Source organism: Paralichthys olivaceus, chromosome 14, assembly GCF_024713975.1.
Source record: "Paralichthys olivaceus isolate ysfri-2021 chromosome 14, ASM2471397v2, whole genome shotgun sequence".
NCBI lineage: Eukaryota > Metazoa > Chordata > Actinopteri > Pleuronectiformes > Paralichthyidae > Paralichthys > Paralichthys olivaceus.
Genome location: NC_091106.1, coordinates 8,289,784 through 8,317,465, shown reverse-complemented (window position 1 = coordinate 8,317,465; position 27,682 = coordinate 8,289,784). Strand labels below are relative to the sequence as shown.

Here is a 27,682-nt window from a genome sequence, read left to right as displayed (position 1 = left end):
TTTCTCCAGGATGAAAACAGCCGACAGGGGGTGCTCGTGCACGCCTCTCCTCCCAACACGTGACGAGGAAGCGAGCATGTGGATACGATGATGGAAGAAACTCGATGAATCGAGTATTTCGAGTTTTCCAGTGCTGCTCAACTTTCAGACACGGTGTACAGGTTTCATCTTTACATTTAAAAGCTTCTCTCCATCATCCTGCCAACATGTTACGCTGCGAGTTAATCCAGATGAATCAAGAAATCAGTGAATAAACCCCACCAACTTAAATATGGATGTTTTATCATGACAGCAGCAGCAATAATAATTGATCTACAGATGATATAAATATTTGAATTAAAAAATATTAAAATCTGCGTGTGTTTCTTAAATGTTATGATCGGGAGCTTCCCCACGTGCTGAGCCTCCTCCAGGGTGGGACTTCTGGAGAAGGTGGATGTGGCTACTTCCTGGGTGGCTCGTTGTGTATGGAACTCGCGAAGTACCGGTAGAAGAGAGTAGTTCGCTCGGTCTGGGATAGCTCCCGGTAGCACTACCCTGTCTGAACACCGGTCAACCACAACCGACTCGACCTGCCGAAGGTAGTGAACCCTTGTTCCTCTGTCGATATCGCTGTGTGTTTACTCGCCGGGCTGGAAGCAGCCGCTGGTGTTTCAGCTGTTTGCCGGCTCGTCTTCATTCCAGTGCAGGTTAGCTAGCTAACAGCTAAGTAAGGTAGCTCCTGCAGGTTAGCTTTAGCCTAGCTAGCAGCGGCTTCTCCTCCTCCTCCTCCCGGGCAGGTGGCTATCAAACAGCTGGCTGCTGTCGATACTCGTGGTTGTTGCTAAGGTGGGTGCTGTGAGATAATACACTCTGTGAGTCAGCCATTGTGTCTTTATAGGCGTGTGTTGTCCCAGTTTGGCTACAGCTAACGTCGGCTAGCTTGTGTATGAGGCGATAACTGTTGTAGGAACCGTGTAACAGCTCAATGTCAACGGCTCTAGATTAGCATTATCGATCATGCATGTGCCCCCCTGATAACTGGGACATGTTTAACAGTGTGCAGGACTTTTGTCTGGTTAACATGTCGGTTTTATGAAGTTGCCTCAGCCGGTCATCTGATATCAACAATATCCCGTTCAGGGGGTCAGGAGGGTGTCGAAGCTGCTCTGTCCCCAACTCTGCTCCCACTGAGATGTCCCTGTTCCCACATAAAGATACAGGCTAAGATCTGGGAGAGACGCTTTTTTATATACTCAGGCTAAACTGCTGGAAACTGATTTACTGCAGCAACGATGAGGAGACATTGACCCCATGTCCGAGCGTGGTGTTGAGTTCACATGGCAGCTCTCACAGTATGCCCCAGTGGATAAGGTAAACACAGCGATTACTTTAATAAAGTGAAGACTGAGACAGTTTCCTGATGCTTGGACGTGGCCCGTGTTGTTCACAGAAGGGTGGTCTGGAAATAGAAAGGTCCATGTGAAATGGTCTTGTGGGGGTTTATTTTTAAGAGCAAACAAAGGTTGGAGGTCAGTGAGAAAGTGAGTCACTGGGTCTAAATAAACTGGGGGCACATGGGGTTTTGCAAGAAGTGTGTTTACTTGTTTTTCATGAGTTTAACTGAGTCAATATTAACCTGTTGTTTTTCAATACCTTTTGCAGATATAATGGTTAGATTAGAAACCTGCTGCCGATCTGTCCTCAGGAGTTTTCATCAGATACTTTTGATTTGCTTGACCATCCAATCATGCAAAAACAAGCATCAAAATTCACACTCACTTCTCTGTCACATAATTGTGGTGCCTTATTGTTATTTATATTGATCAAGTTATTTTTGATTTGGTTATGTATAAAAGGGAAGCTCTTTTTTTTGCAGAATACTATATTTAACATTTTTGTTGTGCAGTGGGAGGGCACAGGGATACGAGTGAGCAGAAAGAAATAAGGATGGTAGGTGTAGGTCTAAGCACCTCTTAAAATACCCAGCTTAGATAATACGAGGGCTTGTGCCTGTCAGCAACAGCAGTGCCGTGCAACTCTTTAGCCCAAGAGGACAAACGGGTCCCCTTTTGTGTTTTCCTCAATTGCCCCTCCCAAATTGCCCCTCAGATCTCCTCAGTAAAGTGCTACTCCTCCTGTTTTCATGATCACAGGTTTTGATGGCGTTGAATTGATGGGGTCTGAGCGTGCGACAAAGTGATGGTCTAAGGACTCGGCAGTCACAGAGGTGCTAGCGCGTGGAATGTTGCGCTGGTCGGTGCACCTAGAAGGAGGGCCGAGGAGAGTCAACCATGCTGCTGTGGCTGTGGGGCACAAAGTGTACTCCTTTGGAGGCTACTGCTCTGGAGAGGACTACGAGACTCTCCGTCAGATCGATGTGCACGTCTTTAACACAGGTGGGTGGTGAATTTTCACATGTATCTAAGTATCCTGTTTGTTGTTGGTTTACTGGGAAGCCTGAACTTAGGCATATGAATTCTTGAAATGGTCTGTTGTGTCCAGCTGTCTCTCTTGACTGTGAGAGCAACTGTTGTGGGAACTTCACCATTCATCAGTTTTATGAACTGAAAAACCTTCTAACAATAAAGAAAAGTAACATTTTTATGTCTCAAGCACCCTGATGTATTAAAGTGTTTGAATTACACATTAGAACCACACTGAAATTCAAGTATATGTGTGTCATATTATTTAAATGAATCTATCAACTGTAGTTTTTTTGCTTGCACCAAAAATATTGTGTGCTTGTACAAAATAATTGTGTGCAAAGAAAGAGTAAAGGCATTCTCCTTAAATGCCCTATGTTATCTGTCATGAAGCAAGAAAATATCTTTCTGAACAGGAAGAGGATAAGAGAGGTGTGAGTATTTTGAACTGTCACCACTTTAACAGTTACTCTGTACAGCTGGCGAAACCTCACTTTCAACTGTGGTTTGTGGAAATCTCTCTGTTGGTTGTTTTTCCATCGCTATCTCACAAACACAGGTGTTTTTCTTTCAATGTGGTGCTCTAACGTTGATATAACTGCTCTCTTTTCTTCTTCGCAACCTATTTTTTAAAATATTTTTATCTCTGTGTTGTCAACCACCTGCCATAGGTTTTTATAACTTCCTAAAGTCGCTCGTGCCTACCTGCTAGTGCTGCATCATGAAAAGATCTGTGGAAACGAACCTTGATAAAGATGCCTTCGGCTGATAGAGATGGAAACGGGACCACCTCAGCTATTGTTTCAGTACTTATTCTTGTCACTTGCTTTGTGCTCTCCCCTTTGAAGTCTGTTTTACAGCAGACCCAGCTGTCTTTTGCTTTTTTGTCCTGTTTCTTTACTTGTCTTTACTTTTCAGTGTCTACTGATTTGAGCTTCTCAACACATGCAAAAAATCATCTGGAAAATAAGCAGTTTGTTCTTATGGCATTGGATTACATTTCATCATACAAAGCATTGGTTAAAATGGCAAATGCTGATTAAATGTTATTACTGAGTTTCATGTCTAAAATTCCAGCACATGCAGCCATGCATTGTTTCACTAACTCTTATTGATTCTTTTAATTTTTGTATTCCTTTTGAAAATGTATCTCAAAGCGGACTGTCTCAAAACAAAGTTATCAATGTGTTGTGGTTTTATATTGTAGTTACTAGTGCAGTGCCTGTGGTGATGCTGGTTGCAGCTTTCTTTCTGAAACTGTAGAAGTGACTTACAGCAAGCCACAGCAAGTAAAGACCAATTGTTGGACTCAGTCCGCAGAAACCTGATGCTGCATCACAGAGTTTTGTGAAGCTCAACTCAGTATGCAGAACCCTGAACTAGTGATTGGTTGTTGTGGGCCTGTTGTCATAAACATGTCATTGTCGTAAGCACACTCGCTGGTCACCTGTTTATTAATATTGAACTCATCATGTGTCCAACTCACAACAATTTTCAACACTGCGCTTCTTTGGGCACATAACAATACACATGCCAAGTGTGAAGCTGATAAGATCAATGGCTTTTGAGTTATTGGAGCCACAAAGACACAATTGTGTTGCACTGTATAGTCTTTTTCTATTTGCCATGTGTCTTTTCATGCAAAACAATTTTTTTTACCATTAAAGGAATCTTAAGAATCTACGATTTTTTAGATATATTTATATGTTATTATATTTTCATTTTGGCCTCTAAAAGTTAATAGTCATTATTTTCCCCATTAAATATCTTTGTCTTTCTCGGCTCTTTTGTACTTCAGTGTCTCTGCGCTGGATGAAGTTGCCTCCAGTGAGGACGGGAACACATGAGCGTGCCTATGAGGTGCCGTATATGCGTTACGGTCACACAGCTGTGCTGCTGGATGACTCTATCTACCTCTGGGGTGGGCGCAACGACACAGAGGGGGCCTGTAATGTGCTTTATGCCTTCGATGTCAGTAAGTAGACTTGCTACCTCATGCTGTTAAATTATGGTTCAGGCTGCGTTTCCTTGAGATGTACCTGTTGGATATTCAGATCGTGATGAAATTGGATGTATTTATGTTAGGGAGCTTTACCACCTGCTTCTGTGTGATATATTATGATCGTACTTTAAGATTCGAGGTTAGGTCCTTTGCAGGGGTGCCTGGAGTTACTATAAAGTGTTAATGCTTCACAGACACCCACAGATGGTTCACGCCCAAGACTTCGGGGACTCTTCCAGGGGCAAGGGATGGCCACTCCGCCTGCGTCCTGCGGAAGGCGATGTACATATTTGGAGGATATGAACAGCTGGTGAGTTTTTATCACTCGTCACTGTGGGACCTGCTCTCTGAAACATTAAATCACAGTTTAATTAATCTCTGCTGGTTTTTTTTAGGCTGACTGCTTCTCCAATGACATCCACAAGCTGGACACCACCACCATGGTCTGGTCATTAATTAATGCCAGGGTAAGTTGCAGTCACCAGTTGTTACTTCTTCAAAAATGTTTAACTTCTTCCTATACAGAAATTGACAAGGACGCAATGCACTCGTTCAAAGATACACAAACATTGAATGGACTCACAACACACTCAGTTAGATTCAAAGCACCGTAGGAGCTCAACAAACCACTGGGTATTAACGTGGACGGCAGTGCTGCTGCTCAAGCGTCCAGTGGTCAGATTGGCTGGATACAAAGCCACTGCAGTGTGACGCGGCTCCCTGGTAGGTGGCCAAGTACAAAAAGCCTCAGAGGATTATATACACTCCCGTTTTGGAAAATGCCATTTGCGTTTGCATGCAGTCAACCTGCTCATGTGATAAACTCTAGTAAAATGTATTTTAAATATAGACACCACTCCCTATGGTGGACTAGGTGAAGGAAGGGCTCACACCACCAGCCCATATTCGTAGCTACTCACTGACAACGTTTTGTTGTCAAGGAGATTACAGTGTGGTGCTTACCGATTTAGGAGTGCATGTGACAGAATAATCTTTTTTTTGTGCTTGTTCTCAGACTTGCATTCCTTTTTGGAGAACAAACATAGTTGCTATGCTTCCACTCAAATCCTGTTTTCTGTAAAGGTGACCGTTCTAAATACATCTGGCTTTTTACTGCACTTGATAGAACATTTTTTATAGCACAGTGATATTTACAGTGAGTTTTATAATTTTTACTTAGTTGGTTGTTTTAAAAAGCTTACACAACATTTCTGTTTTACGAAAATTTATTTTTTTCTCCCACTGCTCTATTTATAAAGCATGATAAAGAGCCTGCTTGCATGCATACAATTTGTGGAAAACAATGGCAGCACGTTCTGGAAAGAAAGGCATGTGAGAGGCTTTGCTGTGGCTGCAGACCAGCTTAATGCAAAGAGAGTAGACAAATGCCTCTGATCATAGTTTGATTCACTGCGAACTGGTCACATTTCACTCTTGTATATTTGTTTATCTATTGTTATTGTTGATAGATTAGGCTGCATCATCGTTCTGAGCCATTTACCCCAAAATCTTATACAATGTCCAAATATCAGCACGTTATAAAGGTTAAAAAGATGAATTGAGTTTCTTTGTATGTCCACTAGATGTTGCTGTTTACCTGAAGTTGCTGGTTAAGCTTCATGTTTGCCAGTATGAAGGTGAAGCTTTGCAGTTTTCACTAATCAGTCACAGCCCTGAAACTGCTAAGTGGTCTGAATGTTGAGGGTGATCAGTGTATATATCCAGAGTAACAGTGAGTTTTAAAACATTATAGAGATTTGGACTAAAACTAGTTCATGCGGTGCAATTCAGGTTATTCAAGTGTATTGTTAAATTCTGTGAGTTACATTCAGTGTCCTCTGTTTCTGTCCTGTTCCATCTATCCACTGAAACTTTATGGAGTCTCATTATCTGTCGGCTGTCTTCTCACAGGGCAGTCCTGCGCGCTGGAGAGACTTCCACTCAGCCACCATCATCGGGACAAAGATGTTTGTGTTCGGAGGTCGAGCCGACCGCTTTGGTCCCTTCCACTCTGACAACGAGATTTACTGCAACAAGATCAAAGTGTTCGACACAGAGACTAACTGCTGGCTGAGCACCCCTCCAACACAGCCATCGCCAGACGGACGCAGGAGTCATTCAGCTTGTAAGATATAAATACACATTGACACACCATGATGAACAACTCAACATGATCACTGTACTAGAAGGACAGTATTTGACTTCCTGCAGATGTTGCACTAAAACAAGTTCCCTCTGATACGTTGCTGTGGGTTTTGTGTTTGCAATAGTGCTGCATCCTGACCTCAGCTGCACAAGACAGTTGTGATTGGTTTAAGAAATACAAACGAGACAGAGTTTTTTTTCCCCCCTATAACAGAATGATAATGGGTGCAACCTGTGTTCTGCAGTTAACGCAGCACTGTGGTGATCGTTCTGGCTATGTGAGACGATATGAGGAGTAACAATAACTGACAATATTGTTTGCTAGGCAACAACAGATGGGCGCATTTCTGAATAAACTGTGGGTGTAATGAAGCATTTTATCTTTTTTACTTAGTGAAGTTAATGATTTGTCTCTTGTCTTAAAACTAACATATGGTTCTCTTATTTTGAATAGCCGGACATATGTTTATAAGAGGAGGAAATTATGGCAGTATTTTCTTATTGGTATCATTAATTTCTGCACAAATCATGGTTTTCCCTGCCATTATAAGACATTTTTGTGCAGAAAGCTGAACAAGAGTCCTCTACTACTCTGGAGAGACATCTGAAATGTCCTTATATTTCAGGGGCAGATAAATACATGCTCATTCATTACAACTAATCTTTCTGAATGGTGAGAGTACCACTGTACCTACAGTCTTTTAGCGTTTCGTTATATATTCTTTGTAGCTTTATGTTTCTTGGCTAGTGAGTGTTTTTAAGTCTGTTGACAGTGACTCTTCAAGGGTTAATCAACATTTAAATCGTTTTGTAAGTGCAGTTTGACCAGCAGGGGTCTCTGGAGGCTGCTGTTGCATGTTCTCCTTCCACAGAGGAAAAATAAATTCATGACCAGTGCAAATTAGTTCATCTTTAACTGCAGAGATGTAACGAGAAAATCTGTCAAACAGCTAAAAGATTTGTCTGTCACAGGTGACGAGCTCGAAAACTCTGCAGTCTGCAAAATGTTAAATGTCAGAGAAAATAATTACACGAGAGGAATGAGAGTGAGGGAGGAATCGACTCGCTACATTGATTCTGCAAGCTGTCGAGTGACCACTGGGAGAGTGAGCTTTGAACAGATGTCCACCTGGACAAAAATTTGTTTCATGGGCCAAACACTGTTACGTTGTCAGATGGTTGTGGGAGGATAAGACAGTTACAGGTCAGATCAATGCACTGCAAGCCTCATGTTATTCTGTATGTCGCAGAGTGTGGACGCTCACAACGCAAAAGACCTCGGAATAATTCCCACTCAGGAGTCATTCAGTGTGACCTCTCAGTTTCTCAGGCATTCCGTCTGTGTTTATATAGTACGAGAATGTATTTTCCCCCACTTTGTCTGATTAAACAAATCCTTCTGGTTCCATATACTGTGCTGCAGATGTCATTGATCTTCATGACAGATAATACAAATCTGTTGATTTCTTTTGTTTAGTTTCCTACAAAGGAGAGCTGTACATATTTGGAGGATACAATGCTCGCCTGGACCAGCACTTCAACGACCTCTGGAAATTCAATCCAGGTGATTCCATACTTATTTATAGTATTTATAGTGTAGTAATTTTGTTTTTGATCTACCTTCACTGTTTACCTCCATAGAGAAAATACAGCACTGGCTGTGTTGGCTGGAGTTGACCCACGTTCCCCTCACTCTTCTCAGGAGACTGATGCAGACAATCCTCTTCTCTCTCATTGTATCATTGTCTGTCTGTGATATTGGCAGGCAGCTCCCCTTTTTGTATGAAAAACCCTGTCTGTTGCCAGAAATACTCACACACACACGGGAAAAGCTGATGGAAATAATTAAAAATAATTTAGTCACTGGAGTCTCTGCCTGCTCTTACAAATGTTGCCAGATTGATTCTCAAGTAAGCTCAAGTGTTTACCTGAAGAAACCTTGTGTTCACAACAGAGAATAGTGTTGATGCAGCAGGCAGAACACACCACATCTTTAATATAGTGTCCTATATGGTGTTGATGTCATTATATATTGACTACCTTTGCATTATGGAAGACATGGGAGTTTTGAATACAGCTCCTGACACTAGCTTGAGGTCCAGTGCCTTAGTTATTAAAAATAAACCTGGACTGTTGCACCAAACATGCACCATAATGTTCAATCATATCTGGTGTCTGCTGTTTTTGTCCGTCCACTAGATGGCGGCACTTTAGTTAGAGTGCTAATTATCCACTGTAGTCTAAATGTCCTGTTGCCATAGAGATGCTATGATGCTGTTGGCTCTAAGAGTCTGAGGCTCCTCAGTTCATCCTTATATGGAATAACTGAGACTGCGTTTACATCATCACTCATGATGCACTTCAGCAGAAGAGAGGATTTGTTTCTATTTCAGAAATTAAAATTCTCTATTCAAATATAGTCAAGACTTAATTTTTTTTGCTTTGTTGGCTTCATTTTATTCCTGTATCCCTGTCCCCCTGGTTTACTGGGAATCATTTGTATGTTTATGTAACTTAAAATGGCTTGGAGCGTAGACAGTGTTTCTACACTTGCACTGCATTCACCTCTTCTGCCTGTTGCTACAGTGTTTCACTGCTCTGCCACATTGGAACAAGCAAAACTGGCTTTTAAACAAACATAAATATTTGGGGGAGCTTTGGTTTGTCAGGATAAAAACTACAACAAGGTTTATGTGTCCACCAGTTTAGATTGTTTTTTTCTAATATTCAATGGTTTATGATGGACATGGAACAAAAAGGGATATTGTCTCCACTGGGTTTGATAGAAGTTAGCCATGTGTATATGTGTGTATTAACGACTTTCTGTCTAAATATTGTTATTTCAACTCAATTCTTGCCTTGTGTAAACACACAGAAGCCTTTTCCTGGACGAAAGTAGAGCCGAAGGGGAAAGGCCCATGCCCGCGGAGACGACAGTGCTGTTGTATGGTGGGAGATCGAATCATCCTCTTTGGAGGAACAAGGTAGGGCATCAAAAATTACTACTGTTTCTTTTGCGAGAAACTGACATTTTTTTGTAGAATTCCTCTTTAGATGAACTCTTTCATTTTTATTTTCTATGTCTTGAATGATATGATATGTTAACATTTAGCTGCAGATCAGTTAATTGCCCTTATTATCCACTTGTTCTAAAGGAAAATAAAACCTTCTCAGTGTCTACAGATTTATGCTGTACCTGCATGGAAAATTACACATGCAACACTTAAAATTCTACAGTGTATTTCAATACACATATGCACAAACACATGAAAATGCACACATTTGTGTGTGGGTAGAACATTCAATTGAACGATCTGTTGGGAAAACAATTATAATTTAGTTTTTTCACAATTATCAAGCCCCATTTGAATTGTTACACATTAATTTATCCAGTTGTTTTGTATTTAATTGCCCTTGCATCCATTTCTCAAACGGCGTGTTTGATAAACGCTTGACATCACATGGTGATTAAAACCAGCATGTGCCCACACTCAGCCATCGTTTTCTGAGACAGAGCAGAACATTATTGGCTCCACTCACATGTATCATAACCTTTAGTGTCTTAGCTGTGCAAACCTTGTCCAGACAATAATAAAACATCTCCAATTTAAAAGTTTGGATCAATTTTGAAGAAATGTTGTGTTTTAATGGAAAACATGCTTTTGGGCTGAAACTGTGGATGTGATACAATCCAGGCACCATTGGTTTCTAATCATTTCTGCAGGATATAAAAAAATAACTTGCAGGAAGGTTAAACTTTTATAATGTTCAAATAAATTGCACCTCGTTTATTTTTTGTCAAAGTTGATGCAGCCAGGTGCTTAGGAACAAATGAATCGTTATTGTATCATTGTGACCTAAGGCATGCATTAGGATTATGTAATGTAATAGGTTTAGATTTTTGTTAAGCCTAGTGGGTGTGCTTCTTCCAGAAAATGGTCAAACCTAATTTTAAAAACACTAACAACCAAGTTTAAGAATGGCAACGGCTTCCCTTTCTAAAACAAAAATATCAACCATGTGTAACCTTTGCAACACTGCAAAATAAGTTCATAGGTTTGCTGGAGACGGGAAATCATACCAACTCCTTTCGTCACAAACACAAAATTCTTATATTCGTGATGCTTTTTTTTCTACCATTGTAATCTTTGTGAAGCACATGATTTCAAACAAAGACCATTCTGTTTTGTTGAAAAACTTTCTTCTTCTTGTCAATATGCCAAACGTAGGGTCAGGCTCCTACAGACAGGAGTCTGCGACGGCTCCCTGTCGGCCATAAGACAGTAGTGGTTCCCGGGGGTTGGTAGCTGGTGAGGTGCAAGCAGGCTGGTGACAGGCTTATGATAGGACAGCAGCCAGTGGAGTAATGAGGTAGCTAATGGCATTAGCATGGTCCAGAGTAGTGCGGGAGCTGGGACTACTGTTATCAGACAAACCCCACTGGGAGAACCTGATAGTGAAGATCGGGAGGCTGTGGATAAGAATCCTCTCACTCCCACTATGTCTACACGGCCTCAAGTCCTCAAGGCATCTGGCTGCCGGTGAGTTAGTTTAATTGCTTCAGTGGCCACCACATCATGCGAAGAAACACACCCTAATACACAAGTGTGATCTTGACTCGTCCATTATGCAGCAGCATCAGAGTCCAGTGTTTCCTCAAAGATTTTTTAGCAGAGGGGGCAGTGTGGCCACCCCCCCACCCAAAACATTAAAACTACATAAAATCAATAGTGTCGAATTATTTTGACTATTTCACATCAATGCACGAAGGCTTGTGTGGAAAATGATCCTAGCCTTTACTGTATCCAGGTGGCCCCACTGGCAGCACCAATGCATCCAGGCGCATTACGCAGCACCGGTCAACAAGAGACTGCTCCAATGCTCTTTTCTAATCGCTCACACTTTGAACGGATCTTTAAAAAACCTGCTGAATTCATGTTAGGTTCATGGATGAACACGGCGTCACTTCTTCTGCAGCAATGAAGTTAAAACTCAGTTTCTCTCCTGTCTGCAGGAATGCGTGTGTGTGTATGTTTCAGTCACTCTTCTTACAAACAAAAACAATCACATTTATCTAGTAATTAATCGATGATGTCAGAGCATAAATCAGTAACGTTCCGGTCACTTTAACCATGATATCCTGGCTGTGCGCATCTCGTCTCGTGTTGCGTGTGGCAGGTGAACTGTGCGCAAAATGTTTAAAGACGTGTCTCACAAACTCTTGAGCGAATCAAACAAACACAAAGTAAACTTCAAGTACTGTATGTGTTCTAACAAACTTCTGATTCATTGTTAATGTGTAAAGTGAGTGCAGGTCAGTGGGAGAGGAAGGACATGCGGCAGGGTAATACAGCACAGTACAAGGATATCAGGCCTATAATGTGTCTGTCTTGACCCTGAAGCAGCGGTGGCAATAATTTTGCAGTGGAAACACTGGAGTCATTTAAATGATGATTATTTAACTTTTAAACAGAACTGTTAGAGGGTATATATAATGATATTTAGTCATAGTATCATCTAACAGCATTTTAGGGTTATCCTTAAGTGCATTGTGTCGTTCAGAAAGACATATATATGTCACAACACTCCATCAGATATTTTTTAAAAGAAACCTCATGTTTATATGTATAACTACTATTGTCAGGTTAGTCAAGTTAAATATTCTTCAGAAAAAGACAAAGAGCTTAAGATGATGCTTATTTTTAAAGATTCTTAAGCATTGTTTGGCTTCTCGCCAGGATTAGTCCAGGACGGGTTTTAAGGAGTCATGACATCCTGTTGTGAGCAGATAGGGCTGGGGCTGGTGCAGGAAGTGTCACAGGGGCTGCTGGAATGATGGAGGGTGCTGGATGAGCAGAGAAAGAAGTCAAACACCACGCGGTATCTCCAACATCCTGTTTAAGAGTTAGAGCAGATATTTTTTATTTTGTTTATTTATAGAAAGTTGGGACCCATTAAACTTCTCTTCATTAAGCCGATGCTCATCAAGTATTAATGGGAGATAATGTTATTTCCTTTGTGTAGTAGTGTTTTGTAGTACAGCGTTTGCTCTGTTGTTTTAAGTCTACTATGATTTTGTTTCCTGTTACCGTATAAAATAGAGCATGATCCTTGCAGACTCTAAACAAGTTGGCCACACAGGTTCTCCTGACTGGCACTGCATGTTTGTTGTTTACATGAGCACACTTAAGCCTCTTACACACAGGAACTCCCGTAAGCATGTGCACACACACACACTCCAAGCAGCATCTTATAACCCTCATTTGTTTGTTTTCTTATCTTTACTAAAGCTGCTCTCAGACATGCACTGAACTCCAGACATTTTCTTAAGGGGCTGTTGGTAAGAAATATCAGAGTCCTGATATTTTCTGGAACTTCTCCTGCCAGTCCCCTTGTAAAATCTCTCAAAAATATCCATGAGCCATTGTGAGAATATAACAGGAGAGTGTCCGAGAACATCACAGCGATTGGGTGGGACACAAAACTGAAAAAATGAGACGAAAAGAAATATCTCAGGATGAGAAAGAAAGTTCCCAGACCCAATTTTCCTGCCATTTTTCAGAGTGAGGTGTGTTTTCATTATACACTCTTATTTAGTGTGAACATTATATTTAAAAGCAGCCATTGCCTCCTCGTCTATGTTTATTTTTGTATGACCTAACAACATGAGGGCAGTTAACGGGGTGAAAAAGTTATTGGTGTCTGTCTCAGTGCAGTTGACAAATGCACGCACACTCTGTCGTGAATGAATCGCTGGACACCTTGCTTGTGTTTTTCTTGCGCAGCTCCTCGTTTTTGTGGGTCTGCCAAGGAAATTGTGTTGAAATTTATGGTCCACATGTTGTTTTGCTGGGGTCAGTTGGCCTTTCAAATTGATCCAAAGCAGAACCCCTCTGTTGATATTTATTCCCAGTTTATGATACTTTTTTACCCGCAGGAATTTGTTCAGGAATAATTTATCACTTAAGTGAAGGACAATAAAACTATTAAGTCCAAGAGCCCTCCGCTTTCAAAGGGGTTACACTCTTGACTGGATGTAACCCTGAGGTGTGACATATTTGTAAAACAAACATCAACAGCATGATATAGTTTCCAATGATTTAAAAAGACTGATGTTAGTAGAAAATAAGGTTATGTGTGCAACTAGAATGTGAATGCGTGCGTGTGTGTATGTGTCTGTCTGTGTGAGACGTGCTGGGCATTAGTGGCAGTCTATCGAGTGCCACTTACGTCAGTATAAACAGGCCTGCTGAGCTGCAGAAAGGCGCGAAATTCTGGCCAGTCAGTGATTTACGATCTAAGGGGGCATTGTTTCTCACGGAGTGCAATTTGATACACCCTCAGAACCTCTGCTACACTCATTTACTGAGCCCTGCTCATTGCCCCACGAAGGACGACCCGTGCATGACTAACCCCACCTGCACTGACCTTCACCTATGCATCACAAGCAATCAGCATCATACATTGCTAAGTCCTTTCCTCACCTTCTGAGGAACTGAACGCAGCTGAAATTGAGCTACACATGAAGACAGTGCCTCATAGATTATTGATCCTGCTGAGCCTATGTTGTCATTGTTGTCATTCATATCACTCAGTGTATAATTGCTTATGAAAGGATCAGTTTTGGCTAAATCAGGGAGTATTTTCGGCACAGGGCAGCCTATGAGAGGCAGGATGTGAACAAGGACATGACAGATTGGCATGCTGGGAGCAGACAGCGAAGGGAAATCTGGCAGTGGCTCTAAAACTACGTGGACATGATGATGTTTATTCCCTAAATCCCTAATTGCATCAAATGAATCTATTCTTACCAGATATTTCTCTGTAAACTAATGATGACTGATTTGAATCATTTATTTGTGCTCAGATGTTACTGTCTGATTGAAGGCTTGCTTTTTTTCATGTTAGGATCTAAAACATTCGTCATAGAGATTTTTGAGTAGAGATTTAGTGCTTTTTTTTTCATATGATGAGAGTTTTCCAAAGGGCTTTAATTGCCTTTCACTGTGAGCAGCAGGAACCAGTGTCTGTCATTTTAAGTGTCCTTAAGCGATGGATGAGTCTCTTTAATGTCAGCACTCTTAGAGAGGAAGAAGTTTTTTTCTGCTTATATTTCTGCTCAGACAAAGGCTGCATGAGGTTTGTGGTGGGAGAGGAACACCATGAATCAGCCACAGTTTTTCTTGAAGGCAAACTTTTTTTGTTGATCAGACTAGATTTTAACATGCAAATGGCCACAAGCTATAGGAAAGACAAGCTGTAGTAACGCCAGCTCAGACCTGCAAATGTAACGTAATGTTGGTGTCACCCTCATAGATGCTGCTATTTTAATACCCTGCCTCCTGCAGGTTTCTCATCATCTCTCTTGAGGTTTTATATTTAACATTTGTGTTGCTTGGCCAAAATGAAAAAAAATGACAGAGCACGTTGTGTCACAATGTTGCATCCAGTGGATTAGAGCTGTACCTATTAGTGGCCGCTGTTTTGATAATAATTTAATTGTTTTGTTAAGCAAACATGCCAAAATGTTACGGTTCCTTATTTTTAATGCATTAAATCTTCCCACCCTGGACTTTCAGATTAAATTGTTTTTGTTGTGTATTTATTAAATTACCTTCCTTAACAGATGTGAAGCAGAGAAACATTTAGATATTGGATGTTATTGGCATGGGTTGGGTTGTTTGCATCAACAACACTAAATGTCCTTGTTTTTCTTTCTATACAGTTTCAGCTGCTGTTAATGTAATTTAATATTAATGTAAATGTGTGAATTCAGTTTTTGGGTCTTTCCAAATGGAGTAACTATGATATGATTTTTAAACATTAGAATATCACAGTCTCTCTGATTCACTTTGCCTGTTTTAGAGTTTAAGTCAAATTATAGAAGCTGGTGAAATTCTGGCCAGAACGACACTCCCACACTTCATTTTCTATTTTCCTGTGTAGTTTGCCATTTGAGTGTGTTTATATGCGTCTGGATGTATTTACTTCATGACTCACCTCCTCTTGTTGAGCTGACGTCAGAATAGTGGACATGGACGCACATGCTTACTTTGCTTTGCCAGCCTTACTACATGTGTTTCATTTGGCAATATGCAGTCGCTTGCTGGCTCTAGTGAAGAAGGAAAGCATGGACACACTTACTAACATTAAATGTAGAAACCATTATGATCAAGTACAAAATACTAAATATAAGAGTAGGAATATTGTGTTTATAAGCTCCCTTCTATTTACATTTTAATGGGAAATTCAAACAGTTCTCCTGCACTGAATATTCAGGTGTGGAGAGTGTGTGCTTTACACTCTGAGCAGGAGGGAGACCACATAGCAGGTAATCTCACTGGTAGCCAAAACATCCCAGCGCAGCACCCCTTTTTTAATCCACCTAAATCTCAACATGATATTTAATCTGTGTGGAATTTCACTGGTCGTTTCCAAACAGCAAATTCAGTCCAGTGGCCTTTGTTTAGGAGATCAGGAAGGTCAAAAGCCTGGTGCCTCGATATCACCTACAAGACCATTTTGCACCTTATCAATGGCTGAAAGGGCTGCTGGTATGATAGTCCAGCTGGTTGAAGTGTGGCTTCTTATCACTGTTGAACCTGACAAATGTTAGACTAAACATGGGGCTCAGGGAGAACTCATTCGAAAGCATTTTATACTCTTGCTTTATATTTCATTAAAGCCCCTGCTGGCTTTTCTGAGTTTTGTTTATTGTTGAACATAAATATCAGCCCTTCCTTTTTCTCTGACTGTAGCCCATAATATCTTTAAATCTGCCACAGTGCAACATGGCTCCATGGAGACATGCCTATCAACACACCATAGATTTTGATGCCACACACATGTTGTCTTTTGGCCTTGGGTGTCAAAGGGTAGGCTGCAGAAGTTTCCTTTATTAATTGTCCTGAAATGTGTGTGTGTGTGCTCCGTATGGCTGAGATAAAACCTGTCAAACAGTGGGGGTGACCCCAACAGGATACGGGGCATCCAGCGCGTGGCGGGACAAGACCTGGGGGGGCAGCGCAGCAATACTGTGATTTACTCTTCAAAGACACGCTCATTATAGTATTTCATCTGCATCTTAACCCTCCTTAACCCACTAACAGGCTGTATATGTTAAGGTGTCATAGGGGTTGAGTGTTACACGGCAGCTCAAATAAACAGCCTGCATAGGTGACGCTTTGTGATTCCATTGTCCATGTAAAGTGACATGTTTTAATCTTATTAGTTTAGCTCTTGATTTACTGCTGTCATCACAACCAAAACACCTCCTGGTAGTTTTAGGCCAATTCTGCTGCACGGTGCCAGACTATGTAGACTAGTGAAGATTTCAAACTAAACACATCAGCAAAATGATTTAACAGAAAATGTGGCTATTGGCTCTCCAACAGCAAGTTGTGTTTAAACTTCACTGTTTTGCAGTAAAAGAGACTTTTATACAGTTGTAGAAACAGTAACTGAGCAGAATGTGAAGATGTGGTCTGCAAAAGTAGTTATTCGCCTTTCTGATGGAAATCATGAACCAAATACCTACTAAAACTATGGTCTGTAGCTACCGTATCTTCATCAGTATTTCCTATTGTGTACCAGACCTTGACTTCTTTTCTAATGAGCTGCAGGTTGGAGCTGTAAAGGAAGTGATGTATTTTTCCCAAATGAATCTGCCAGCTATATAGGAGAGTTTGACAACCTTATGAGACCTTCTCCTGTATATTAACCAGCTGTGTTCATGGCCCTGAAGCACCGTTTGATGTCCTCTTCCTCATATGAGCAGCTTGATAACGATGAAAGGGACTACATTTGTATTTGCTTGAGATTTGTAGGGTAGTTTCATTACTCTCCAATACCACCATCAAGTCCTACAATATTTTTGGGTTGCAATCTGAGACGCATGCCTTACTAGAGCCTAGCATCTCTTCAGACTAATCTGAAGTCAAGCGTCTCTTTTGGGGAGCCAGCTGTAGTTTGTATCTCAATTGCTGCATGGGGCTTATGTCTGGGCAGCTGCAGGTTTTAATCCACTGTCCAGCCACTGCCCAGGAGGGGGCACAGATAGCTGGGTAAGATGAGGTGAGACGCGAGAGATTAAGGCAGAAGAGATGGACGAGAACCCATCGATCTGTGATAACCAAGGATTTGTTTTAGCAAGTTTGGCACCAAAGCTGTTGTCAACTCTTGTGGTATCCTTAACAATACAGATATCCTCTGTCTGATCCTAGATCCTAAATAATTTTCCTTGAAAGTGACAGTAAATATAGAAAGTAAAAGGATTTTTGTGATGTTATTGGCTACTTCAGTATGTTACTTGACAGTTTTCAATAATTGCATGTGTGCATGCTATCACACATACAGCTATAGTTGATGAGGAGAAATGTTTTTCACCTATTAACAGCCACAGTGCAGCTATAACCTAATATTAATCTTGTAATTGTACTTTTTTAATTGCTGTCCCTCTCTCTAATATGCCTTTATCCATTTACTCATCATTGTGTTGCATTCTGCAGTAATGTAGATATTTACAAATTGCTGTCTTTTTTCCATATTACACTAGCTCTTCCCAGCAGGTTCCCTGTGTTTTTACTCAATATCAAAGAGCTGCTGAAATAAATTGATGCATGTCTGGTTGTCCTGATAAGGCCCTCTGAAGGAAGTTGTAGTGCATGATGAGTTCCTGTGAGCCCAATGCTTGTGAAGGACCAAAGTTCAATAGGAAGTGCAGAAAGGAAAGGGATGCAGATCATATCACTCCCAAGAATGAGGATGCAGCCAATGAAGCTGCTGAAAACAGACTTAAGTAACAGACTTGGAAAGCAAAGGTGTCACTGATGGAGTTTCCTCCAACTCTCAATCTTTTTCTCGTCACTTTCTTTGCAGTATTGCCTTTTCCAAAAGTCATTAGGAAAATTTGTGGGCAGTTAAATTCCTGGATACTTCAGAGAGTCAGGAGTGTTCCCAGGCTCTGTGGTGCTCCCTCATTAGTTTTAGGACAGCTCTTTCTTCTACCTAGACCTTGGTGAGGAAGATAATGAGGTGGAGCAGGCAGTGCATTTCTAGAAAGGACTGGCAATTGGGTGATTAGACACCCTCATTGAGTGTTGTTTGAAATAGCAACCAGTGTTGTTTTAGTGGGGGGAGCGGCATCAGTCAGGCCTCAGACTGGGAACCGCTGCTGCTGTAGGGGGAGGAGCACTTTCACACATAGTGATACTTTGCTGATCGAGTAACAAAGTGACCCGTCAAACACGAGGGCAACGCATAAAGTCGTACACCATGACTTCCCCCGCTCCCAAATACTGCCACTCTATCAGACACCTCGCACCATCCCCTTGTTCCTTCGCATCCTCGTCCTCTGTTGCAAAGGCCAATAAAACATTACCGTTCTGTAATGTTCTGTCGAATATCACACCCGGCCCGTCATTATCCACGAGCACGCGAGAAAGTCTTGTTCCGGGGAATGCAATCTTCATCACTCTTGTTGCTCTTGGTAAAGCATCCTCTTATCTCCACCCTTTCACACGTCAGCATCCAAGGCCTATACCCTCTCTCCCTGTGAGTTTGCACAGTAGTTGACAGCTACTTCAGTGTCTGTGCTTCAGATAGAGATGCCACTTTTCATTGCTTCTGTAATGGAGACAGTCTGTTGATGATTATGATTTTTCCTTTCATAATAAAGGTTATGATTTTTCAACAAGCAGAATGTGTGAGTATCAGTTGATAGGGACCCAATAGAATCAATGATGACAGACACATCAGAAAAAACAAAAACTACAGGCTGTTGTCGGCCACAGATTCTTTATGACAGCACTGTGGCGACTGTTGTGTAATGCTGGTGTGTAAGAACGTTTCAGTTTCAAGTCATACTTCGGGCGTTCTCGCTCCTGAAAGTCCAGACCAAGGTCCGAACCAAGGTTCATGTCTTTGTTACATTGTAAACATTTGTATGACATACGTATGTCCAGTTGTCATTACCTACATGGGCTGCATCTGTCTACACTTGATATTGATTGGTTTGTAGACGTGTGTGCGCCTGATGTCGCTGTGTTGTCTATTCAAACATTGTATTTGTTAACTTTTTAAAATAACTTACTTAGAAAAAGTATTCTTTCCATTTATATAGTGAATAAAATGAATAAACGAGCTCACTTTGTCAATTTCATTGCCACTGTGATATCATTATTGTTGTTTTACTACCAGCAAAATAAACATCCTCATCATTCTAACATTGTACAGTATAATTTCAGGCAAAGACCACAAGCAGTCTTATGAGCCCCATACGTTTCTTTTTCTTCTGTTTCTTTAATGCTGTCGCCACTTCCTTTAATCCAAAATTCTGAACTATCCCATCATCCCGAAAACATTTCAAACCATGGTTTTTTTGGTCTGGAACAAAACCACCTCTTTTGTTCAGACTAAATTTTGGCCCGTTGGTGTGTACCTTTGTCAGAGGCACCTTTCACACCTGGAATTTTGGTTTGGACTTAACTGAAAGGTCTGTAGGTCTGGACTAAACAAAGGTGTGAAAGTGCCCAAAGTCTCCTCTGGACAAGGTTCAATTAGACCATGAAAGCGTTCATTTAGTTTTAATAAGATGTGTTTATGATTGCTTTTGTAAGTAACTGAATTTAATTATCTAATTAGTGGCGTTTGTAGTAATCAGCAGTAATACTTTTACTGGATGTTAAAGTCCTCAGTAGTTTGCATTCTCTTGATTTTGAAATGAACAAGATTTGAAAACCATTTAATCACCTCAGTGTTGTTACAGCCAGCAGTGAGCTGCAGATCCAGGAGTAGACAGTCTGATGATGATGAAGCTTCAGTGATTGTGGGTATTCTGATTAAGGCTCGTGCTGTAAGCCCGGATGGACCACCTCCTGGGGAGGGGGACGTAATGACTTCCCCAGCTGGCCCCCTGGGACGACTGTGCTCGTGCTCTGCACCTCTCCTAGCTGCTTTAAGACACCACAGTGTTTGTTTAGGGAAGATTAGCAACGTAAAACCCTTACAACATCCTGAACACGCAGCTAAAGGGAGACGCGATGGAGAGGACAGCGGGAAAAGAGGAGTAGAGATTGATGGGTGGAGAGAGTAGCTCAGCACAGAGGATGGTGCAGGGCAAGAATAAGAGATTAAAGGAAAATGTTAATTTGAGTGTAATTCAAAGAATTGGCCAATATGGTCAAAAGTAATATGAAGATTGAAATATTCATGTTGACAAATATCGATAATTATGTCACATTATTACTAATCTCAGTTAGATTTGTAAAATGTTAAATTATCTTTTATACCATCTCCCAATGCTTGCACAATGCATATGCATTATATCAATGTATATATATATATTGAAATTTTGTTATACTGCTATTGATGAACAATGAAAATTATATTGCAATTATTATTGATATTATTTTATTGCCCAGCCCTGATTCAAAGCCAGTAGTTTCTGCTGAACTTCTTGTCAGTACTGTGCTGGTGTTTGATGGTGATACAGTCAGTGGACAGTTCATGCACAACAGAAAACATCCTGTGGAGTTAGTTTAAGGGCAAAATGTTACTCCACATGAAAGATATTCACACTCTCAGACACTTTACTGCTTTGTGAAAGCACCTGTTCGGTGGAATCTGTCGTCTGGATAATGTAAAACTCTAATGTGCATTTTTGTCTTCTAATCTGTACAGGTTTCTGTTTTTGCTCTGTTGTTATGAATGGAAAGCAATGAGGTGCATAAAATACATTCACTTGAGTATTCGTAGTTCAGCTCCACAGGCTGTAGCTTGTCACATTTTTTCACACAGCATATTGCATCTTAATTAATTGATTGAAAGAATGTGACTGAAGTGAGTTGTGAAGCTGTGAGGCCTCCTGAGCTCAGGTGTGTCACAGGTGTGTGTGCTCAGATGTGTTTTAGAAAACAGATGTGCAGCGATATCAGCGGCTGCACAGCTCTGGGAGACTATCAGCACGGACCAGCCTGCCGTCTCACCACAGTGCTCCACTTCCTGTCGGCTTAAATCATGCCAGCCAATGATAAGGACAGCAGAGCACTGTGTGAGCAGTGCTGCTCGTTTTGAGAACTATCTGCGTCTCCCTGATTATGAACCTTTAGTGATTAAAGAAAGATTCAATTACAGCCTCTGCAAGTTATGTGGCTCATAGTAGAGAAAACAGACTCAACATTACTTTATTATAACCACTTGCAAGTAAACAGGATCATTATAGTTAATGGTGACGGCTCTAACCCTGTAAAAACCTCTTTGTTCTCTTTACAGTCCCTGTCCAGAGCAAGGAATGGGGGATGAATTTAACCTCATGGATCATTCAGACCTGTATATCTTAGACTTCAGTAAGTATCCCTGACATTATCCTCCAGATGAGTCCACAAATACCACCTCAGTATGTGCAGCCACCTCGCCTGGTTAAATAAGATATCTTGTAGTCTTCTCAATAAATTTTATAGTGCCATTACTCTCCTTACAGCCCTGCTTCATGTCTCACCTGGTCTAGTGAGCCTGGCCTTGGCCCTGCTTTGTGTAATCACTGGGGGCACATCCGTCTCCTGGACTACCTAATATAGCCATATCCTGCCTGCGCTGGGTTAGCCGCCTGTAATGCAGTCAGGTCACAGTTAGGGTTTGTGTGGGCGGGCTTACACAGGGACCGTATGGGACTGGCAGTGCCCGGTGGCATCTCCTGTGGCAAACGCCTCCACGTGCACGTGTGCTGTCGCACTGTTTATCACTGACCATATGGTGGATCAGCCATGACGGGCATATTTATTGAGAGAATGGTTATAATTACTTTTAGAAAGAAGGGTTATAATAAGCTTCACGTCGTCATGATGTGCATGTCCTCATACGTGATTCTGTTTGTTTCAGCCGTTTTCTTCTGCTGTATGATCTGAACAAAACATGATGAGTTTTACATCATGGAGAGAAGCTCTAACCTTGTGCCTGTGATCAAACCGTTACTCACGAAACTTCCTTTTCTTTTCAGGCCCTAATTTGAAGACTTTATGCAAAATAGCTGTTATTCAGTACAGTCTGGAGCAGTCGGGACTCCCACATGATATCAGGTGTGGTGTTTAGTCATAGAACTGACATGTCATTCACACTGTTTGTATTGTACTTGTCTATGTTGAAAATTAGATGTGATTTTTCTGTCATTTTACCAGTGCAGGCTTTTGTTTGACTTAAAATTTTAGACCTGCTTGTAGAAAATAGTCTGCACGTGCTTTCATAGTCTGTGTTCCAGTGGAGTATTTTCACATGAAATACTGCATTAACATTCAGAGAATAATCATGATGATGGTAAAATCATGACAAACAAGTCTACGAGTCTATAACCAATGAAAAGAAACAACATGTAACATATTTAAAACATTTTAAAGATACTATAAATGAGGTAGAGCACAAGCAGCTTAAAGAATACTTTTACTGATTACTTACTGTGATAAATTTGAAAATTACTTACATGATTTTATTTTAGAAGTACTCCTTTTACAAAATCACTTTATTGTTATCAAACATCTAATCACATTTAATAACTGTTCAGGTTAGGTAAAGGTAAAAAAAAAAGTGTCTGAACTGTTTTCAACAATCACCTTCTTGTCAGCCTGCTTTACTTGAAATGTTCAGACTGGTGTGTTAAATTTAAATTCATTGAAATTTGAAATTTTCTCTTCTATATTTCACACAATCCATCCATTCCAAGTATAAAATTAAATATCCGTAATGAATAGATTTTGTTGAGCTAATTAGACTAGTAGACTAGTCTGAAACGGAGAGGTTACACTAAAGTGTTTGTTTTTTGCACGTGGAACTTGATACTAATTACCCCTCTTAGCCTCTCATTCCTCTCGCACCATCCCTGCCACCTTGCACGCTCCCCACTTTAGTGTTCCTAACCCTTAGAGAGTTTTCTCTGGGGTCACAAGACTCCCTTTGCCCCTCGCTGGCATCTCCAGCTCCAGTGCCAATCTTCCTTCTTAAACACACACGCACTCAACAGAAAAAAAGAAAACGAACAAAGCAATTGAGAGGGAGTGAGTGTGAAACCAGAGCCAGTGATAACAATCTGGAGCTCAACCTCTGACCTGTCATCAGGTCAGCACTAGAGCTTGTTGTCAGCCCCTGCTCCCAGTTCTCGTGTTACAGCCTCCTCTCATGCTAGCCCACATCGTGGCCCTTCCCTGGGTACAAGGGGAGCTCAGGGTGAGAGCAAATGTCAAGCAATCCCTTGATTGGCAATGCAAAATTTTTTAGTGTTTTGGATGTTTCAAAATCTAAACATTTGCGGTGTTATTTTATATGAATCAGAAAAAACTATTGAAACCATCACAATTATATATAACTGCAATTGAACATTTGAAATAACAGTGTAAAAAAAAATAAAAAACTTGATGCAGATTGAGGGTTTTTGTGGCTGATTCTCCCTCTTGTTCACTCCAGGTGGGAACTGGCAGCCATGACCACCAACAGCAACATCAGCAGGCCCATCTTCTCCTCCCACGGTTGATGCTACTGAACACGAGGCCGAACCTGAGCTCTGCTTCAGGACGCTGGGCTGTTCTCCTTCTAATCAACTTGAGACCTGGACTGTTTTTGTAGAGTTTGGATCTGTGTTGGATTTATTTTCCACATTCTTCAAGTGAAACTCATTACTGACCAAAATACCCTGCCTATGACTTCCTTGGACACTACAAGCTCTCTCATGTCCAAGGATATTTTAACTCTTGAAAAGACGGTGGTTATGTGAGACAAAAACGCTGACACGTGTTCATCCTTTCTCTCTTCTTTCTAGCCTCTCTAGAAAAATCCAATCAGCCTATGATAATCATAGACTTCGAATCTTAAGCACAGGAAGAGATGAGAACTTCAGCCAAAGGTCTCGAGAGTGAACACTCAACAGAGCTCCCTGAAGAAACAAATGTGAACCTTCTGTTGCAGATATAAAGAGACTGAGGTGGTTGTGAGTTTTTATATCTTGGTTCTAAAACCATGGAAAACTACCACGTGTATTTAAGGCAAATGTAATTATTGTTCAGAGTATACAGAGACGCTACTACTCTGGTAAATGCAAGGAGAGAATATCAAGTACCACAATGTCAGGGTACAACGCTTGCGAAAGGTTGTTTGACTGGTTTTCAATGCTTGGCTTTCTTCATCATAACTTGGCTGCCCCCCCCCTCTATCTTAAGTGTTTTAAAGGTAAACTGCAAGGTCGCTGTCAGTCTTGCAAAATAATCAAGTCCATCTACCTCCGCCAACAGATAGCATGTATCATTTAGTCTTTAATAAGACGCCCCACACATGAACCATCTTCCCCTGAAAAAAAAGAAGAAGTCTTTTCACAGGGAAGTTTGTATCGGTGGTCGTCTGTTTTTATCTTCCAAGAATTGTCATAGGGTCCGTGGAAGACTGACTAATCTGTCCCCCCCCCACCCCTTACTCCTGTAGTTTGTTTTTCAGTGCCAAATGTGGAAGGGAATCATGATGCAAATATACTGCGTACGTGTAGGAGCACATGATCCCAGCCCACCTGCTTCAGTTTGCCCCTCGTCGTCATCAGGGAGATCACCACTAATGTAACTGTTCCTCTTTTAGACAATCCTACAGCGTTCAGAAGCTCTCCACGTGACCCACGTCTTCAGAGTGCACATGAACATAAACCCGGAAAGCGCGCTTGCGTGTTTGTGTGCGGCTGCTAAGCAAAGCTACACCTGAGCAGATGTTTGAAATGCTTAAGGGCTGTTATTGGATTACACTCTTGCAGCTTGAAAATAACACGAAAAAGCTCTAACTGGGGATATTTCTTCAGGTTTTTATTTCACTGAACCTAAAAAACATAGGAATGGTGGTGGTCCTTTTTAAAATTTTATTACCAACCGCTTTATTATTAAAAAAAGAATTACAACTACAATGAAAGGAAAAGATTGATGATATTCAGTATTTTTGATCCTGTCAGTGAACAGCTGGACACTGTAGTTTTTTATTGTTACTCGAGGAGTAAAGAGGATTTGTTGGAAACTATTTCAGCCAATGACAGTGTATGTACGATTGACTTACTTTCTTCATTATTGTGAAGAAACATGTCACCCAGTGCAACTCTGTGAATCATTTCTGTCTTTTGATATTTTCTGTACAATGTTGACAGTCTACAGAATAGGAAATAACAAGCTGTGGATTCACAAATGTTTTTTGTTGACAATAGGAAAATGTAGAATATCACCAGACTTCACCAAGTCTTTTACAGTCATTCACCTTTAGGATGAAATGAACAACTTGGCGATGATGAATACAGGCAGGTGACGTGTTAGAGTATTAACACTGCCTTCTTATTCTAACACCATGGATGATAGTTGTAACAGTACAAAGTCCTAAACTTTGCAAAACTAAGAAGAGAACAGGAACCGTGTTACCACACACACTTGCATCAGTCCTGGTCTCTGGGACAGAGCGCTGCTGTTTTCTGTTCTGTCAGATGTTAAAAATCAGTTTGGACCCCGATCGGCTCGGTAGAATCTGACTTGGCTCCCAAACATCAGGACTGAATAATGCTGACCTACTTCCTAATTGTTTACAAATCTGTGTATTTCATGTAAAGCAGTGTGAAACAATCTTAAATGCAGGAAGTTGCCAGATAACTGCACTAAAAGCCAAAACGTGGCATGTCAGGCCTTACAGACAGGAGACATGCTGATGCTGCTTCTTGTCTACGTAGACTCCAGAGTTTGAGACATTTAACTGCCCAAACCAAGTCTGATTTTTTTATTTACAGACCGGTGGTGCCGATGTGACTCAGTGAGTCTCATGATCTCTGCACTGCAAATGCACATGGACATATCCCACACTTGAAATCCCTCAGTACCCCAGTCACTTAGACTTTACAAGAGGTAATGCAGTAAAACCACAGGGAAGCAAACTGTGTGTCTGCACACACACACACACACATATATTTACAAGAATAACTTGTGGTGAACAAATCAAACTGTTAATGTGACACCAAATGGCTGTTTCTAATGTGTGGTGTGGGAGTCATTTTGATCTTTTTGTTGCTTGAAGATTATGGGTGATGGTATTTTAAGTCAAGACCCTTTCAGGAATATATGAAGTGAATGACAATGTAGACACTATGGTCAAAAATAAAATAACTGCATAAAACAAACTCCTCAGTGATGGTCACTCAGTATATCGGCATTACATTTTAATGGCAGTCATGTAAAACCTCATACGCGGCTTTCGCACCTTACAGGGCGGCTCTTGTTTTACCAAAATAAAAGCATTAGATTAAAGCGCTCAGTTATTATTTGCCAAGCAGAAGTATGTGACCCAGCTGATGTCATGCCAAGAAGTGTATGCTGTGTGTAGGGCTCACAATATGTTGCTGAATAATTCATCACTAAAATTAATGGTTATGAAAAAAAATCAGAACAAAGTATGGAGTGTGTTTTGATTCATTTTACAACTGTGCAGGCCCCATGTTCTTTTTTTTTTTTACTTTATATTTGAACTTTTTTTTTAAAGGGGACTCTGAATCTGTTGATGTGGGTCAGGACTTCCTGTGCAATATGCTTTATAACTATCAATAAAAAAACAAAACAATTTAAAGGTTTGAAGTTTTAAATGTGTTTTACAGTCGATTGTTTCAGACTTTGTCCATGTTCAGAACTGGTGGAACTTGTTGTGTCAGTTACAAGTAACAGGTTATATCTGATTGAGTATATTTCTCATATTGTCTTTAATTCAGAGTTTCAGTCCCAGATGGTGAAATGTTTTTTCTCGTGTGCACAAAATCCGAACTTGTTTGCATATAATAAATAACTTGCGTGCACAGGATAACAATTCATGTGTCTCTAACGTCTTTAGATGCACGCAGCCACCGTGACAGTACGGAGCCTCTCAAGTCTTAACGGGTGATATTTTTTTAACTTGTGCACACAATTAATAAACACGTTGGCACATGATAATTATCATGACTTTGACTTTAGGCTCCATGATCCATACAAGGTAAAGGTCAGTTTCTTCATACAGATTGTTTTAATGACGACTGCAGTTCCTTATATTAAGAGCCCTTTTTATTCCCAATAGGTAATTCTTATTTCTTATGCATGCAAGATATTAACTTTTTTGC

The 27,682-nt window shown here is 40.8% G+C and overlaps 1 protein-coding gene across 3 annotated transcripts; it reads left to right on the top strand.

Annotated features, from left to right (window-relative positions):
* The first annotated feature begins 439 nt into the window (after nt 1–439).
* On the top strand, nt 440–27,159 carry klhdc3 (kelch domain containing 3). 3 transcript variants are annotated; one of them, XM_020096293.2, is made up of 11 exons: nt 440–581; nt 2,136–2,378; nt 4,204–4,380; nt 4,602–4,717; nt 4,803–4,874; nt 6,319–6,532; nt 8,030–8,116; nt 9,428–9,536; nt 21,823–21,896; nt 22,547–22,625; nt 24,001–27,159. In XM_020096293.2, the coding sequence occupies exons 2-11, from the start codon at nt 2,225–2,227 to the stop codon at nt 24,065–24,067; spliced, it is 1,149 nt and encodes a 382-aa protein (XP_019951852.1). In that variant the 5' UTR covers nt 440–581; nt 2,136–2,224; the 3' UTR covers nt 24,068–27,159. The 3 variants fall into 3 exon arrangements, with proteins under 3 accessions (XP_019951852.1, XP_019951862.1, XP_019951888.1); XM_020096303.2 differs by lacking the exon at nt 440–581 and adding an exon at nt 693–828; XM_020096329.2 differs by lacking the exon at nt 440–581 and adding an exon at nt 961–1,353.
* Nucleotides 27,160–27,682: the final 523 nt, after the last annotated feature.

Bases quoted from the DNA above. Each gene is read 5' to 3' on its own strand.
- klhdc3 (XM_020096293.2), top strand. From the start codon at position 2,225: ATGTTGCGCTGGTCGGTGCACCTAGAAGGAGGGCCGAGGAGAGTCAAC. The intron at 6,533-8,029 runs GTAAGATATAAA...TCTTTTGTTTAG, and splicing joins ACGCAGGAGTCATTCAGCTT to TTTCCTACAAAGGAGAGCTG. The intron at 8,117-9,427 runs GTGATTCCATAC...GTAAACACACAG, and splicing joins CCTCTGGAAATTCAATCCAG to AAGCCTTTTCCTGGACGAAA.